Source organism: Puntigrus tetrazona, chromosome 4 (assembly GCF_018831695.1).
Source record: "Puntigrus tetrazona isolate hp1 chromosome 4, ASM1883169v1, whole genome shotgun sequence".
Lineage (NCBI taxonomy): Eukaryota > Metazoa > Chordata > Actinopteri > Cypriniformes > Cyprinidae > Puntigrus > Puntigrus tetrazona.
The window spans coordinates 12,304,722-12,323,826 of NC_056702.1; the positions used below are offsets into that span (position 1 = coordinate 12,304,722).

The 19,105-nt window shown below is 43.7% G+C and overlaps 1 protein-coding gene across 1 annotated transcript in view; it reads right to left on the reverse strand.

Annotated features, from left to right (window-relative positions):
• LOC122343504 (thyrotropin-releasing hormone-degrading ectoenzyme-like) overlaps window positions 1-19,105 on the reverse strand; it is a 91,530-nt gene that overhangs the window by 25,081 nt on the left and 47,344 nt on the right. Inside the window, exons 6-7 of the mRNA XM_043238010.1 lie at window positions 10,104-10,168; window positions 6,261-6,448 (exon numbers count right to left, since the gene is read on the reverse strand). Of these exons, the coding sequence (XP_043093945.1) occupies window positions 6,261-6,448; window positions 10,104-10,168 (253 nt within the window). The remainder of the gene's footprint in view (window positions 1-6,260; window positions 6,449-10,103; window positions 10,169-19,105) is intronic.

Sequence of the window (19,105 nt, forward strand, 5' to 3'; positions counted from 1 at the left end):
TAAATGTTTGACCAATTTAAAAATTTTAGCTTAAATGACTGCAATTAGTTCAGTGAAGGTGAAGCCAACTACTTGTGTTACACTTTAAAGACAGAAATAGTGTGCATGAAATCTGTGGAACTAGTTACTAAATAATAATTAGCTCAAACTGCTTTTTTACAGTGTAGTTAATAAAATGATGGCAATGTTTAATTTCAGCAGAAACAGCTGTAAACGGCAGCCTGAAAGTTCACAGTATATCACAGAGGAAACTATAGCACAGTCAGGAAGACATTACGCATGAAACAACACGATCCTGCTGGGAAACAGTATTTAAACGCGTATGTTTCTAAGGGCACTATAGAGAGAGATTCTGTGCGAGACGAGGGCTGATAACAATACTTATGAATTCCAGTGATAATAGAAGCATCTGTGTGTGTTCAGATGAAACCACACACTGATACATTTACATAAAACTCTGTTCATCAGTGGGATTGAACAAGAGAAGATAGCAAAAGAAAATTAAAGTTCTCCACAGGCTGGTAATTTGGTGGCTCATGTTTATGTTCATTTATGGAAGCGTCTGTTATCATCATCGTTATTTACATCCCTCAGGAACTCTGTTATGACCCAGAGCTTTAGCTGAAGCACCAGTCAAACATTTCAGTCTCTGCAGCAGACTGGTATGTTCATGGTAAGACGCAAAGTTTGTTAGCTGAGGTTCAGTTGGCTCTTGATGGACAAGAATATATGGTAACACTTTCAGAACACTAATAACTACCTTACTGACTAACAATAAGCAACAAATCAGGAGTTTAAAACACTTTGAAACAGAGCATTGGCCCACAGGACATGTTCACATATGGCTTATTTTTTTAAGATAGAGCTTTAGTTGTCATCTGCAGATGGTGCGGTAGATTGTGTTTAGCAACAGTGGTTCCTGGAAGTATTGCTGGGCCCATTTAGTAATGTCAATGAAAAAATCACACAGATGAGTGATGCAGTGTCATCTAAGGGCCCGAAGATCACGGGCATCCAACAAAGATCTTCAGCCTTGCCCCTTATGCAAAGATTTCTCCAGCTTTTCTGAATTGTTTTATGATGTTACGCACTACGGATGATTTGCAATTTGACATTGAGGAATGTAAAGTATTACGCAATTGTTTTACGCACTCTTTCACAGATTGGAGTATGTCTGCCCATCTTTACTTCTGAGAGACCGTGCCTCTCTAAGATCATGTTAATTTGAATTAGTTGCTAGATGTTCTCCCAGCTGAAAAAAAAAAAACTTAATTAAAAAAATTATTGCTTTTTCGGCCCTTTGTTGCCCCCTGGCCAACTTTTTAAAAACATATAGCAGGCATCAAATTTAAAATGAGCTCATGTAGAGGACAAAAGGATAAAGTTTCAAAGTTTAAGTATTTATGTTCTCTATGTTCTATTGTGAATAAAATATTGGCTCAAAGTGTTTTAGTTTTCATATTATTTTATAAGTTTAAAAAATGTCCCAACATTTCCGGAATTTGGGTTGTACGTTTAAGAAGTGTTCCCTAATCCAAAGAAAATAAAAAACAATAACAAGAGGAAGTGTTGCAGTGATTTTAACATGGAACAGAAACCCTTATAAGCTGGCGGAAACAGAATTATAAAAGTTACCAATTTTCAATAAATAAATCGGTAAAAGACAATGTAAGGAAGAAAGAAATATGGGTGTTCCTTGTATGTTCTAGGCAGTTGAAAGTATTTATTTAAAATCCCAAAAAAAAAGAGAGATCAAAAAATTGCACAACACTTTGTTATCATTGTAAAAGTGTAACAGCTGTGTTCTGGGTGTGTCTACATTTAAAATTCACTGTAAATAAGCAGCATCCTCTCTTTTTCTCTCTTTTCTCATTGGTTGTGAGGTCTCTCTATGCGGGTGTGATAATATCACAGGCTCTCTTTTGGGACGGCTGGCTTTTGCAGTCTATAATGAGTCACTGGGGGCTTTTGTGGCTCAACATGTGCGATGGATGCTCACAACACTTTTATCCGACACCAGCTGCACAGAAGAGAAGGAAAAACACAAGTGTCTTCTTTTTTAAAGCCTTCCATGGATTCACACATGCCGGAGTTTGTTTTGAACTTGAGCCGTTGTATTTATTTACAATATGTTGTGTAGACTTGCTTTAGACCTTCAGTCAATCATCCAGCAGCAGTATGAAGCCACTGAGACCGCGAAGAACGGACAAAGGAGGATGGAGATGTTCTGCCGGATGGGCTAGAGAAGAAATACTGAACAGCTGCTAAATAAAGAGGTTGGTGGTCGATCTCTGGAAAAGTCTGGAACAAAATTTTTTGAAAGAACAGCTTCTTGCTGAACACAGTGCCAAATCAAGGCTTTTAAATGTTAAAAAAAAAGCCTGTATTATACATGGCCAAGACTTCATAAAAGATTTTTTCCATTACCGTTATGAATCTGAGACTTGTGAAAATCATTTCTTACTTAATTATTACTGCTGCACTTATGTTGAAGTGTTTATTCTTAATATGAAAGACAGTCTTGATCTAAAGTCTTTCCAATTTATTGATGTGCCCAGTGGGGTTCCAACTAGTGCAGTTTAGTTAATGTTTCATTGTATTTCAGACGCGTATGTGTGTTTTGCACTGTTAACTGTCTAGACACATTTCAACTCTACGATTTAGCGATTTATACTATATATGTGATATATATATATATATATATATATATATATATATATATATATATATATATATATATAGTACTATATATCTGTTTTGTGTGATCTGTATTAATGCAGATCATTGAAATATCTGCTTTTAGCAATAAGGAGATACTCTTCACTGTAACAATGGTGTTTGATCATGTTCTTGATGATGTTCTTTCACTGTGCGTATCCTGAACCTCCAGTCACAAGCTAGTCTGACAATGAAACACCAGCTTCATAAGACCTATACATACCGGCAAAATAAGACTCTCGTATTTACCTGTATAATAATTCACAGGAGTAACTGCACTTCCCTATTACAGTCAAGCAGCCTTCGATGTGAAAATTAATTTGTGCCTTCAGGCGCTAATAAGTTGTTTATATTCTCTATAACATCACCTCAGCATAAAATCTGTGCTGTGAAAATCCAAATAGTAAGGTAGTATATGAGTGCAAAGGTGTTAATGAAGAAAAGTTCATTTATTTAACTCAAATGATGAAACTTGTGTATTAAATAAATTCAGTGCACACAGACTGAAGTAGCTTAAGTCTTTGGGTCTTTTAATTGGGATGATCTCGACAAATTAGAATAAGATGACATGCCAATCAGCTAATCAACTCAAAACACCTGCAAAGGTTTCCTGAGCCTTTAAAATGAACCATAGATGACGTCAGAGTCGTCTTACCTGGGCTAAGGAGAAAAAGAACTGGACTGTTGCCCAGTGGCAACAGATGAGAGCAAGTTTTGTATTTCATTTGGAAGCCAAGGTCCTAGAGTCTAGAAGAAGGGTGGAAGAGCTTATAGCCCAAGTTGCTTGATCTCCAGTGTTAAGTTTTTCACAGTCTGCGATGATTTGGGGTCCAGTGTCATCTGCTGGTGTTGGTCCATTTTGTTTTTTGAAAACGCACCAAAAGGTGGTTAAAAGACCATGGTGTTGGTGTGTTTCATTGGCCAACAAACTCACCAGACCTGAACCCCATAGAGAATCTATAGGCAACTGTCAAGAGGAAATGAGAAATAAGAGACCAAAAAATGCAGATGAGCTGAAGACCACAGTCAAAGAAACCTGGGCTTCCATACCACCTCAGCAGTGCCAAGGCAAATTTAGGCAGCAATCAAAGCCCTTACCAAGTATTTTTTTTAATTTTCTAGTTTTTATCGGTCTTATAAATTATTCTGTGTTTGAATTGGTGAGTTTTTGTTAAATGTGATCCAAAGTCCTCCCAATTAAAAGAACCAAAGACTTACACTACTTCAGTCTGTGTGCCTTGAATTTATTTTATACACCATTTGTGTTGAATTACTGAAATAAATGAACTTTTCCACTACGTTCTAATTTATTGAGATGCACCTTTATCTGTTCAAAACATCAAAAGAAAAAACAGAGTATCTGCTTGTAAACAAAAACATTCCTTAACAAAAAGCTTAAAGCTTAAAGATTAATTGGATTACATTTGGCTTCATATTAATTGGATTCAGAATGATAATCAAAGCGTAAATGGAGTCAATCAACACTCCAAAGCCTGACAACCATTATTATCTCGTCATCAGCTGACATTTTATTTCATAATATTTCCATAATACACAGTTTTGATGCTGTTTTATGTCTGATGATCATGTTAAGTTACATGTGGAAGCATGTTTTGTTCCATTTTCTTCTTTAGTTGTGTATTTTTATGTAAAGATGTATACCAGTGCCCCCTATACCATATAACACTACATAGCATAGCCTGTGTGTGACTCTGTGCTAGCTGGATTATGAATCTGCTTTAAAAGAATATCAAAGTGCACCAAAAAGCTATCATGTGCTTTTGGTGTGAAATAAATGTCCTTTTCTGTGGTTTTCTGTGGAGTTTGGACCTCAGTCGGACTGTGGACCCTCTATGAACTGTAATGAGATGGCAGTGGACATGAAACACACTGAAGGGGTGTGAAATACATTAAACTGACCTTCTCTGTTTTCCTTTTGTTGCTGCCAATGTTTCTGTCAGCACATTTTGCTAGACTGGCTTAAAGCCTCGAGTGAGGTGCTACACTGCATTTACAAAGGTGCCAAATCCCCCTGCTTTCTGGCAGGTTGTCTGGTACTCAGCTGAAAACCCGCCTGAGGGGCAAAGCAGGAAAGAGACGCCCCCTACTCTCAACGAGGCTTTGCTATTGATTCTTGGAGCGGTTCTGCTTCTGAACGCCTCTGCAGAAGACCGGCGCACTCGGAAAACACGTTCACGTAGGAGGAGACGTTCAAAGCAAGGTGGCTGTGTCTGCCCCGAACAAATGAACTCCGGAAAGAAGTGAAAGTACAGATTTCTACCTGTGTGTTTCGTGTTTATGACACCAGATTGCTTGATTTGGAGAGCTAGCCTAAAGCCAAGAAAAAGCCTTTGCTTATCTGCAGATTTTATGATTTCATGATGACAGAAATTATACTTTAATGTCACTAGTATTAATATTATGCTCTCAATAGTTTGAATTTTAACCACATTTCATCAAAAAGCCTCAATAAAAATATTACAAATAAGACTATATGCCACAAGCTCAGGAACTCCTGTTCTCTGAATGCAGGTGTTCGACACTGATATTGTTCTCCACTTAAGAAACTTTGTCAGCATATAAATGGCATCGCTGGCTAACAACACACTCCACACATTCAAACCGACAGTACAGCATTAAAATTCAATTCTTGACTCAGTTCTTGTGCTGCTAACAGTGTCTGATCCAAAACAAAAGGAGGATTTCTAAAACGGATCAGAGGCAGTATTGAATTATTCATCTCACTCTAACGAAGAATTAAACTAATCTATCTGCCAGTGACACACGCAGCTTTCTGTGACGACGCAGACGGGTGCCAAACAGCATGTGGCGGTGACGGGTTAGCATGGGTCGCTAATAATAAATGAAACGCTCAGTTAATAGCAGCTTGATAGCTTGTGTGTGAGAACACGTTGGAAGATGTGATTCGTAGAAACAGAAGTGTGTTATTCCTTACTGTCCTGCTAAAAACATCTAAGATAGACTAAGATAGTTCGCTGGCTTTGGACACTGAAGTCATTTTAAACTGGTTACAACTATTTATTTTTTTCTTAGCAGGAGAGGCAAAGGAAGACATCTAAAGGTATGCTAAGCAGTAAACTGTTCAAATACCTCAGATAAGTGAAGAAATCCTTTGGGTCTTCATTCTGTTGTGGGGCACTAGGCTAGTCTTTATCTGTCTAGCTGTGCTTAAAATCTCCAGATGGTCTATTCTTCGGTATTTCTTCCAATATAACTTAACATTTAATCTAATTTTGGATTAAAATGGTTTCTTCTCTTCAGCTCCAGAACTACTAGGATCTTTTTTTCTGTGTGAGCTTGAACGGATCAGAGGAAACTATCAGTGACTTCTGGGAGGAGAATCACTGACTGTGGGCTTTTTACATTATTCAGCATTGCAGCGTTTGGCAAACGTACAGGCCTCAGCTCCATATATTACTGTGGATTTTCTGCAGCTGCAGAATCAATGTCAAGAGGTCAGTTGACTGATGGCGATTCGTTTTCACGTAACAACCTGTCATGATTGACATATGGCAGACTACCTTTTGTTGAACAGCTCAGGATTCTGGATCTTGGCGTCGGTGTCATAGACGAAGTGCTCTTGTGAGATGGTGACACTGTTGTCAAGACTGTCGTTCTTGCTGATGGTGACGACGGGGTAACCCATCTGGAGCGTCCAGCGGTCCATGACCTGCGTGATGTTGATGTCCTTTCCCTCCCGCTGCATGGCCTGTGACACAATATATATATATATATGACTCAAAATACATCATACATATAAAGATCACCATGTTTGGTTGTCTAACAACTCAACTTTTCTTTGTCTTTCAAAACTATAATGAATGTAAATAAAACTCCTCCAGGTCTTTTAATTAGAAAGGTGATTAAACTTCACCGTTCTCTTAAACCGCATACACAGAAACATCCCAAGGCAGTTTCCAGTTATCTAATCTCTCTATACAAGAGCAACGCTTGTAAAAAGGCAGAGCTAGATTTATAAGTCTGATTTCTTCAGAGGAAGCTGCTCCTCCTATTTTAAAGAAGTAAAACATAAAATTGGATCTCACGGCTCATTAATGAGGAAAGCTCGTAATGTGACTGAGTTTTGTCCCTGAAGGAAATATACTGCCTACACACTTCCTCCTTATTCTTTGAAAATGCTATATATATATATATATATATATATATGTATATGGCTCAGCACGGTGGACAACTGCCAGTTTTCTGTATGAATTGTTTTCAAAAGCTATCAGTATGTATGAGGAATATTTTAAAGCTTTATGGAGTTTCATCTTCTTTTCACCTTGAACTGCTGTAACCATTTAAAAAGAAAGGTACAGTAGGTGACTACAAAACATTGGAAATGCCTCTTTGCTTATTCAAGACTTACCAATGCAAAGTCAGTATTTTGAGGTTTCATTTCAAATGCAGCTGTCTGTGGCTGCAGTAGACAATGAGGCAGCTCACTAGCTTTTGGATCAGAGCGAATGTCAGTGGCTCCACAGTTATTGTCCATCATTTCCATACATTGAATCCTAAAGACCTGCAGAGGCCACTCGATGGTTTTGTATGAAATTGGTTGTAAACCGGTGGAGATTTACAATGTTTCTGCCGCAGCACAGAGTCAGTGTGTGGTGGAGACCCGTGGGATTGGAAGGGGAATGTGGTGGCAGAAACAAAAGTGCTCTGTCAGGATCTCTTGCAATCTGCAAACATCAACCTGACTAGATCAGTCGAGCATCTCCAGTGTAACAGATGATTCTGACCATTACGAGTATTCAAACCTGAGACTAACCAAGCTTGCGTGCAGAGATTCGGTTATTATAAAAAAGGCCAAACGAGACCGGATGACTTCTCACAGCTGTCAATGACTCACAGTTTGTTGTGAAGAGGCTCTGCAGAGGCTGATGACGGCAGCTCATGTTCCTACATTATGAATCATTTTCTATAGGACAGTATTCAGGAAGCTACTGTACCTTTGCCCTGGCGGATATAATTAAAGGAAGTGAAGGCCGGTCCGGCGATGGGCCGTGAGCTTGACAAAGGGCTTTGTGGGCGCTAAGCACTGCCAGATTATTGCAGCAAATTGGATTTCATGAATAGCTAATGAACACGGCGCATATCAGTATTCATTAGATGATGGGCTGTCATGGACTGTTAATGTAGCTAAATTCGTCACCGCCTGACAAACACGGCCACTGAGAGGATACAGAGGTCCAGGTTTGGCCCTTTCACATAAATTCACCTTTAAATCAGTTCTGTTTTGAAAGAGAAAATGAAGTATCAGCCTCCTATCAGCCGGCATTTAAGAGAGTGATGTGAATGACAAAACGCTTCTTACGACGCTGATAGCTGCTAAATGTCCTGCTGTTCCATTACAAACTATAATAACTTTGAGATTACGCTTGAAAGTAATCTCATTAAAGTCATGACACTTTGTGAGATGAGCGAGAGGGGACTTGCTGAGAGTCCTCTGGTTTTAAAAGCGCATCTCTGTGCTTTGAACTGATGACTTGAATCCAGTGCTTAACTTCACTGAGATTACTTCACAGGTGCTAGCAGTTCCTCTCGCTCTTACTTTTAGTATCTTAAAGCTGCAGTCTGTAACTTTTGTGTTCAAGAATCTTTTGTGTACACCAAGAATCCATTTTCCGAACCATGCTTTTAGCTTTGCTCAATCACTACAGTACGCCAATAAGAAATTTTTACATTCATTGGTTTGGGTAGGTACTGCTGCAGAGTAGCCCAAATACCTGCATGATTCGTCATAAACATGAAGAGAGAGAAGTAGCTACGGCTATAATGTTCTATCAACCAGAGCACCAGTCTAAATTCATATCATCATCTGAACCATTTATTCTTAAGCTGCATTTCATCAGTTGGATATACACTTGCTTGATACCTCCACCTATCAAGGGTGTTCGTTTAATGCTGAGAAAATGGCTTATAGCAGAACAACATTTGTTTTGCATATGTATGCAATTATATAAAAAATGTATTGTTTTAATAAGTAGGTTTTATTATTATTAATTAATGTAGGAACTTTGTATTAAAATGTAAACATGTTTTGGTCCAGCCCTTCTGAAAAACCAGCATAGAAGCTGGTTTAAGGTCATCTAAGATGATACTAGTTGCTTATGGCCAGCACCTTACCAGCTTATAACCAGTTTAGGACCATCTTAAACCGGATCATGACCAACTATGCTGTGGACCAGCAAAAGCCTAAAATGCTTTAAAACATACCTTACCAGCCAATTGTCACATAGTTGGCCACTTTGTTGTTTGTTTTTTTTCTACTTTCTGTTGATTGTCTTATTGTCTTGAGGTGTGTCTAGTTAATTTAGTCATTTCCTGTGTGTGTATATAAGTTCCAGTTTGCTTCTGTTTAATCGTCTGTTCTTTATTATGTGTGGTTTAGTTTATTTGCCTGCCTATTTGCCTGTAGTAGTGTTAATTTCTTGTATGTGAATGATTATAAACTGTTAAAGTGCTATATACTCGTTGAGTGCTCCTTTCCTAAACCACACTGTGACACCTATGCTGAGTTACTGAATTTGAAGTTTAAGGAATTGTGGTATATGAAGTCTTGCACAAACAATACGGTTGCTAAACCCTCTAGGGTACTACAAAAGACAGAGAAACTGAATCAGCAGATCACAGGAAAAAATACCTGAGGATTTCTGTCAGGAGGGGGCTCATGCCAAACCTAATAAGAACTGTATTTTTGAGGCCCAAGTGAAGCATCTAAATAGGTCAACTTTCCTTCAGCAGAAGATTTGTAGACATTTCTTGGGTTATTCTTGGCTACACCTGAGCTGAAGGGCAGATGTTCATGTTTAATCTGAGAGACTCATCAGGCTTGTCAGCAATTATGTGACACTTCACTAATCGGGTCTGATAAGATTCAACTAATTTATAAGTTAATTAAAATCGCCAGAATCAGCAGCGGCAAGCCTTCTTTATCAGTATCTGTGAATATTTGCATTTAGCAGGTTTCAGTAATCAGATTTCGTGATCAATATTGACCTGCTTCTGTAGAAAACGTTTCTGTTCGAAGTGATAGCTCAAGTGTAAAAGCGAGACTATCAGACAGAACCCAGCCTCCGTATCAAACTCTTTCCCATGTGGCATTTCCATAAAACCCTTATGTGTTGATGTGAGTAGGTGGTGTATTGGCATAAATTTGATGATGTGCAGTTATATAATGGCCTCTGACCTATATGCAGCGCGTGAATCTCTGAACACCTGCCTGCAGGAGATGCACTGGGTGAATTAAAGTAGGTTGAACACACAATTTCACTCGCCGCTCAACGCCTCGACTGACCCCAGCGCTGATTCTGCTCGTGGATGGAGATATCACACCCAGAAGATGCGTAAAATCTCACCTCGGAGAATTTGTTCCACAAGTCATCTCTCGCCGCGTTTCCGTACATGTGCGTCATCAAGTAATCCTGCAAACAGAAAGAGACCGAGATCAATATTGGACGAGAAATAAATTGGACTTGGATGGGAACGGTGAACTTGGGAAACCAGATAAGCCCAAACAATAACATTACTAATCCTCTCAATTCAAGCCGAACGTATGCAAATTAGCAGCAGATGTTTGGGTGTGATTGGCTGTCAGTTCAAGGAGGACCATAAGGAGGCCAATTAGAGGCTGATTATGTTGTTTGAGTAGATGCTGCATCAGCATGTCACTGAATGAGAAACATACAAATAAGCAAGACATAAAAGATGGTTAAATTGTTTACATTAAAATAAACAGAGGAGAAAACATTATCCCATTATAATCATATTCATACACCATGCATGTCACTCCAAGGTACATGCCTTGTACAAGTACGATTTACCTGTTATTACTATAGTACATGTCAAAAAAGCCTTGTAAATGTCATTTTTAAGTAAATATTTATTTATAAGTAATAAGTATTTATAGTCATTTTAAGTATAAGTGAGGAAGCACCTTACACTCAGGGAGGTGCATAATAAAAGCGCCTCAACATCAAACACAGAAAAATCTGCATAGAAAAGTGGATGTAATATCTGTATTGTGTATTATTGAAGACAATGGTGGGTGTTCATTTGACTGCTAACAGACTTTAATCTATTAAACGGCAAGCGCTACATTATCAGTGTGTCTGTTCTGGCCCGCAGTCTCAGCGATGCAGGTGGGGGGCGACATGAAGAAGGAGTCTGATCCTGGAGAGCACATTTACATGGATCTGATAAGAACATCTGGTGGGAAGCCTTTTGACTGCTGTGTATGAGATTTCTCGATAACTCTTGAGTGACCGTGAGCGATAAACCCGTCAACTGTAATCCGCTTCCTGTTGCTGGAGTCAAGAGAACATGCTGGCAAGAAACGCATGTCTTCTGCTAATCCTGGAGCATGTGACATAGCTTTTTATGCTGTGTTTAATATGGGTAATTATCTAAAAATGTTTGGGGTCACTTTATATTAAGTGTACTCAATACCTGTAGTAACTATATGTATATGTAGTATGTGACCACAATGTACGTAAACATTGATACATATAGTACTGTAACTGTAATACATATGTAACAACCCTCGGGATGGCATGTGTGAGTAAAAATGTGTAACAGGTCTTTGGTAACAAGACTCATGTAACATGAATAATTTAGCTAAATTTTGTAACAACAATACATATAAGAGTAATTGGAATAGGGGGTGATCCGGGGGGTAAAGATGGGTAGGTTTAGGGTGGAAATGGCATCCAGGGGGTGGAAACCGGTAGGTTTAGGGATATGTACAGTGGGAGGAGTTTGATCTCAAGTTGGTGCCCCACTGTAATACCAGTGTACTACATGGTAACTCCTCAGGAATATAAAGTGTGACATTCTGTACACCAACTACAATTTATATTTAAAGTCTAACTTACTGGCTGCTTCTGTGTAGCCTCAAAGTAATTACAGGAATTGTTTATTCAATATGAAGTGTAACAGTCACTTTACCAAAAAGTGCTGTTGGTCCTATTACACATTTGTCCTTTCATTACCAAAATTGTTGTTACCAATGTTACCTAAACATACCATTCAGTGGCTTGTTACATATATGTAGTTACACAAATGTTAGCTGTAGATACCAGTGTGTAATTACTTATCTAATTACTATTTAAGTACACAAGTATTGGGGAGAATAATAGAATAGAAAGTGGGACCAATTTTTCTTTCCTGTCTGTTTGGCCACACATTATATTAGGTGGCCCTAACTACTATGTACCTACATCAAACAATTGTCATCATATTGCATTACGAAACAGTTTATCTGCTATTAAGGTTAAATACAGGTAAGGTTAGGGACAGGTTTGGTGGTATGGGTAGGTTTTAGGTTGGGTTAAGGTGTAAGGCATGGGTCAACCGTGTAATTATTAATGTAATTATACAGAAATTAATTACAGATGTAATTACATCTAGGTATTTTGTAAAAAAATAAATAAAAGTACAATGTAAAAACATCTATGTACACAATAAGCGCATTGTACCATATTATGACCATTTTGTTTAGAAATATTTTGCAGAATGTCTAGTTTGCTCTTTTCCATTTGCCAAAAGCACTTAGTGGCTGTCAACTTCATAAAGACAAAAAAAGCACCATAACATACCATAAAATGAGTCTATATCGAAACCATCGGCTATCTTTATGTGATTAAAAGGCCAAAAAGATTAGTTTTTCATAGCTGAGATACCAGACAACAAATATGGATTTGCAATGACATGAGTGTGAGCAGATGATGGCAAGGTTTGCAATTTTGGGATTCTTTTAATGAGACAATTATTTCAGCCTTTGCTTCATGAATCGAATCAAAAGGGGCACTTGTTGAAACGTGAACAGGCATCATGCTGAGAGGTCTGAGCAAATTGCATTGGGATCCTGAAAGCGTGACCCAGTCCAGCTGGCCTTCATCTTTCTACATGCTCTGCTGAGCTCTCTGAGAGTCTGGGATTTGAGTCTGGAGCACAACCAGAATCATGTTACCATCCTGATGAATCTGTTTTCAACCAGAGCAATTCCTCTTCCTCTCTTTTCTCCTCCATCAGTAGAGCCATGGCCCTGAGGCGAAGTGACCATGTGGTCCAATCTCACCTCTGATGTGTGTTGTCATTATTTTGACACTGATGTGTTCTGCTGACTGCCACAGCAAAAGAATTTCATATATATATATATATATGTATGTATGTATGCATATACATAGTCAGTATCTGTTCTATAACGTCTGATAAATTATATGTTTAACCATTATCTAGTCTCTTTTTTCAATAGATCTAAATGCTGAAAGAATTTGAATGTTGCAGTAACAAATACCCCTTCTGCTCATTTGCATACATTTGCATAGCAGCATGGGACCACCCAGAGCCATTTTATGTTGGTGTTGACATTTTCCAGTTTGCTTGGTATAAAATTGTGTATTTTAATGACTGTGTTGCTACCCACCACTGTTTAGTGACCAAAAGCTCTTTCAGGGAGACATGTGGATAGAAAAATATCTGCACACTGAAAACAAGATATGGTATAAATCAGCATTCTAACCTAAAGTGAACCTCATTTGACTGATGTTTTGGATAATGTCTGTATAGTGTTTCTGTAATTGCATGCAGTGTTAGTCAGGTACAATAGAGACTGGTGTGCTTTTATGTAATGGGAAAAATAACATATAGCACATACAATATATTACATGGAGGTCATATTTACTTAAAATTGCACAGCATGTTTAATCTTGTATGACTCATTTCAATGTTTTAATGCATCCTTGGGCTATTTTTAGTCAAAATAACTACTTTTGTGTTAGCATTGATATCAAGAGTGTACTTGTAATTCTGAGAAGTCTGTCTAGACAACAGACCTAAAGATTCACTGCATCACTCAACAGATTCCAGTGGGACGGTTGTGTGTGTAATTAATTTGTGTGTGTGTAATTAATAGCTAACTCTAATTAGCTATGGCTAGTTACTCCTCTGACACTCTCCAGAACAGAATAATATCCTGAACCTTCCTTCATCAGATACATCCACAATCGATTTTGGTTTCTGCTTCTGCAAAGCCAAATTATATACAAAGGCAGACAAAAGATTGATCGCTTTCGATATGTAAATCCCCTGGAGCTAAAACACAAGTTTTCAGCGAGAGCCTTCACCACAACAGTCAAAGCAGATCATAAATAATTCATTATTCATCCAACTAAATGAGTTCCCTCAAAAGTAATACGCGAAGAAATATGTCTACAATTTTCTTGCATATGAAAGTAATTTTGAGGCAATGGAGGAAGATTGTTTGGTGAGGTGCTGTGTTTACCTCTTCTTCCCATCAATCACACAGAGACAGACAGAGATGCTGAAAGTTCTCAGAAGAGACAGAAGAGACAGAAACAGTAATAATGAGGCGTAACAGAGGGGCTGCTGGGAGAAGAAGAGGAAACTGGGAAAAATGGATCTTCTCCATGTACCAGAACGTTGTGGAATTGAATCGAGGAGTATCTGTGTTCACGACAAATTATTAGCCCACAACATCCGCTGGGAATATCCCAGACTGCCATTCTCCAATTCAGGAACCAGCTGAGAGCTGACAAACAGGACTACGAAGCACCGAATCCAGCTTCCTGTGGTTCAAAATCACATCCAGAGGATGAAGACGGACTGTAACAGGCTGAAGTTTATTTCTCCAGGGCAGGAGCGTACTTGTCCTCTGCTTTTCGTAGGTCAAGCATTTCACATTTCCAGCCGGAATGAATATTTCCTACATCCCATAATATGATCCATCTGAAAGTGGTTTTAAAAGCGATGGGCAGTGTGTGTAAATGAGACGCGAGCGCTTCATCACTCCAGTCAGCTGTATGAGCCCCAGAAGCCATTCAGACCTCATTTATGACTCCCTCTATTCTTTTATAAGAGGCATTCATCCACCTGCATCAGCAGCCCATCCACCGTTTACCAGAGAAGAAGACACCCTCGTCCTCACAGAGAGAGAGAGAGAGAGAGAGAGAGAGAGAGAGACAGAGAGAGAGAGAGAGAGAGAGAGAGAGAGAGAGAGAGAGAGAGGGAGAGAGAGAGAGAGAGAGAGAGAGAGAGAGAGAGAGAGAGAGAGAGAGAGAGAGAGAGAGAGAGAGAGAGAGAGAGAGAGAGAGAGAGAGAGAGAGAGAGAGAGAGAGAGAGAGAGAGAGAGAGAGAGAGAGACAGAGAGAGAGAGAGAGAGAGAGAGAGAGAGAGACAGAGAGACAGAGAGAGAGACAGAGACAGAGACAGAGAGAGACAGAGAGAGAGAGAGAGAGAGAGAGAGAGAGAGAGAGAGAGAGAGAGAGAGAGAGAGAGAGAGAGAGAGAGACAGAGACAGAGACAGAGAGAGAGAGAGAGAGAGAGAGAGAGAGAGAGAGAGAGAGAGAGAGAGAGACAGAGGAGAGAGAGAGAGAGAGAGAGAGAGAGAGAGAGAGAGAGAGAGAGAGAGAGAGAGAGAGAGAGAGAGAGAGAGAGAGAGAGAGAGAGAGGGAGAGAGAGAGAGAGAGAGAGAGAGAGAGAGAGGAGAGAGAGGGAGAGAGAGGGAGAGAGAGAGAGAGAGAGAGAGAGAGAGAGAGAGAGAGAGAGAGAGAGAGAGAGAGAGAGAGAGAGAGAGAGAGAGACAGAGACAGAGACAGAGACAGAGACAGAGACAGAGACAGAGAGAGAGAGAGAGAGAGAGAGAGAGAGAGAGAGAGAGAGAGAGAGAGAGAGAGAGAGAGAGAGAGAGAGAGAGAGAGAGAGAGAGAGAGAGAGAGAGAGAGAGAGAGAGAGAGAGAGAGAGAGAGAGAGAGAGAGAGAGAGAGAGAGAGACAGAGGAGAGAGAGAGAGAGAGAGAGAGAGAGAGAGAGAGAGAGAGGAAGAGAGAGAGGGATGGTTAGACTAAAACTGGTCTGCTGCTTCTGAACTGTTCAGCATTCACAACAGTCTGCTGCTTCAATTATGCAGAGACACGAGGAGGAGAAGAGATGCCACACAGAGCAAAAGACAGACATTGAGAGAATGAAATGAGTCTCGGTGAACAGATAAAGACAGACAGCAGACGAGAGAAGAGAGCTGGATCACTGGCAGATGTGTGAGCTTGTGTCTCTCCTCTTAAATACTCAAGATCTAGAGAAACTGAGGACTTCACGAGCCTCTACATCGAGAAGAAAGGAGAAACTAGGATTAATATAAAGTAACAAAAATAAGAGAGAGACAGAGAAAATAAGACAAATGAAAAATTTATTAATATATATAAAAAAATTTCAATCATTAATATAAAACAAAAAGTTTAAATAGTTTCATAATTTGATGTTTCTTTCTGCTCTTTTAAATAAAAAGAGTGGTCATTTAGACATTTAACTGCACAAAATAAAGCACACTAATTGTCACGAAGGAACGGTCTGAGGCGTGCGGATCCATGTGCAGGCTTTTATTAAACGAAGGCATGGTCATAACAGGCAGGCGTCGAACAGGGCTAACAGATATATAGGAGGCGAGGCAATAACAAAATCCAGAGACAGGCGGAGGTCAGGTCAGGCGGCAAACGATCAGAGAAACAGTAAACAGACAGGGTCAAAACCAGGAAAACAAAGACTAAGGAAAACTCGAGAACCAACAATAGAACAGGCGAAACAATGCAACCTGCAGGTGAGTGGCTTGCTACAGTTTTTATAGTCCTGGAACAGGAAGTAGCAGCAGAGGAAGTGATCGCAGATCACCCAGGGGTAAGAGCTCCCTCTGCTGGCTTGGTGACATAGCCCCCCTCCTAGGAGCGACTCCTGGCGCTCCATAAAACAAACAAAAAACACTGTGAGCTTGGGAGGGGGTTCCGGGAGGGGGTCAGCAAACGGAGTCCAGGGAGGAAGAGACGGAGAGGAGGAGCCAGGAGAAGACAGGAGTCCGGAGCGGAGGAGGTGATCCAGAGCCCAGCTATGGTGGTCAACAGTGGAGCCGACGGAGGGAGGAGCCATGGAAGAGGAACAGCCATCGACTCCATGGCGCCGACCGATGGCGGCGGAGCAGGTGGCGGAGGAGACTGAAGCGGAGGTGGAGAGCCGAAGAGCCAAGGTGACGTTGAGGCGCTGGAGGTCCTAGGCGACGCCACAGGCTTCGGCAACTGATGCGGAGACGGGGGACGAGAAGGACGCTGCGGAGCCAGAGCGACAGAGGACTGAGGTGGAGCCGGGGGAAGGGAGGAGCCTGACAGAGCCGGAGGGATGGAGGGATGAGGCGAAGCTGGAGGAGTGGAATCCTGAGGCGACAGATGGTCGACGACCGACCAAGGCGTAGCCGGAGAGACGATGGAGCCTGGTGGAGCTGGTGGATTGACGGAGCACGGTGGAGCGGAGGGAGCTAGGAGCCTAAGGGAAGCCGACGGGTCTACAAGCCGAGGTGGAGTCCGGGGCTCGGAGGCGGGACGATGAAGTGAGGGATCCTTCACCCACGGCGGCGATGGAGACTGGCAGACCCGTGGCGAGCTCCAGGTGGAGGACAGAGGATGAGTGCAGGGGCTGCTGGGATCCATCGTCGACGTGTGGCAAGGGTGGGAGGGTGGGATAACTTGAGCGGCGCGGCGACGAGGCGCGCGGCAGTGGACGGCGCACGAGGCGCTGGCAGTGGGACGGGCGCACGAGGCGCGAGCGCGGCAGTGGACGGGCGCACGAGGCGCGGGCAGTGGGAGCAGGCACGAGGCGCGGGCAGTGGACGGCGCGGGCGGCGCGGCGCGGGCAGTGGGCAGACGCGCGCACGAGGCGCGGGCAGTGGGACGGCGCTGGCGCGGGCAGTGGGCAGCGCGGGCAGGACGGGCACGAGGCGGGCAGTGGGCACGGCGGGCGAGGCGCGGGCAGTGGGCGGGCGCACGAGGCGCCGGGCAGTGGGACGCGACGAGGCGCGGAGCAGTGGGCGGGCGCACGAGGCGCGGGCAGTGGGCAGGCGGCGGCGCGGCGCCGAGCGCCGCGGGCAGCAGTGGGACGAGCGCGACGAGGCGCGGGCAGTGGGCGCACGAGGCGCGAGGCGCGGGCAGTGGGACGGGCGACGAGGCGCGGGCAGTGGGACGGGCGCACGCGCGCAGTGGGCAGGCGCGGGCAGTGGGCGGGCGCACGAGGCGCTGGCAGTGGACGGCGACGAGGCGCGGGCAGTGGACGGCGCACGAGGCGCGGGCAGTGGACGGGCGCACGAGGCGCGGGCAGTGGACGGGAGGCGCACGAGGCGCGGGCAGTGGGCGGGCGCGACGCAGGCGCGGGCAGTGGGCGGAGCACGCAGGCGCGGGCAGTGGACCAGGCACGAGGCGCGGGCAGTGGGACGGGGCGCACGAGGCGCGGGCAGTGAGGACGGGCGCACGAGGCGCGGCACTGGAGGCTTTGCAGGCGCGGGCACTGGAGGCTTTGCACGCAGGCGCGGCACTGGAGGCTTTACTGGCAGGCGCGGGCACTGGAGGCTTTGCACGAGGCGCGGGCACTGGAGGCTTTGCACGAGGCGCGGGCACTGGAGGCGCGGCACTGGAGGCTTTGCAGGCGCGGGCACTGGAGGCTTTGCACGCAGGCGCGGGCACTGGAGGCTTTGCACGCAGCGCGGGCACTGGAGGCTTTGCACAGGCGCGGGCACTGGAGGCTTTGCTGGGCAGGCGGCAGCCATCTTGGGAAGCGGCGCTGGGCAGGCGGCAGCCATCTTGGGAAGCGGCTCTGGGCAGGCGGCATCCATCTTGGGAAGCGGCTCTGGGCAGGCGGCATCCATCTTGGGAAGCGGCTCTGGGCAGGCGGCATCCATCTTGGGAAGCGGCTCTGGGCAGGCGGCATCCATCTTGGGAAGCGGCTCTGGGCAGGCGGCATCCATCTTGGGAAGCGGCTCTGGGCAGGCGGCATCCATCTTGGGAAGCGGCTCTGGGCAGGCGGCATCCATCTTGGGAAGCGGCTCTGGGCAGGCGGCATCCATCTTGGGAAGCGGCTCTGGGCAGGCGGCATCCATCTTGGGAAGCGGCTCTGGGCAGGCGGCATCCATCTTGGGAAGCGGCTCTGGGCAGGCGGCATCCATCTTGGGAAGCGGCGCTGGGCAGGCGGCATCCATCTTGGGAAGCGGCGCTGGGCAGGCGGCATCCATCTTGGGAAGCGGCTCTGGGCAGGCGGCATCCATCTTGGGAAGCGGCTCTGGGCAGGCGGCATCCATCTTGGGAAGCGGCTCTGGGCAGGCGGCATCCATCTTGGGAAGCGGCTCTGGGCAGGCGGCATCCATCTTGGGAAGCGGCTCTGGGCAGGCGGCATCCATCTTGGGAAGCGGCTCTGGGCAGGCGGCATCCATCTTGGGAAGCGGCTCTGGGCAGGCGGCATCCATCTTGGGAAGCGGCTCTGGGCAGGCGGCATCCATCTTGGGAAGCGGCTCTGGGCAGGCGGCATCCATCTTG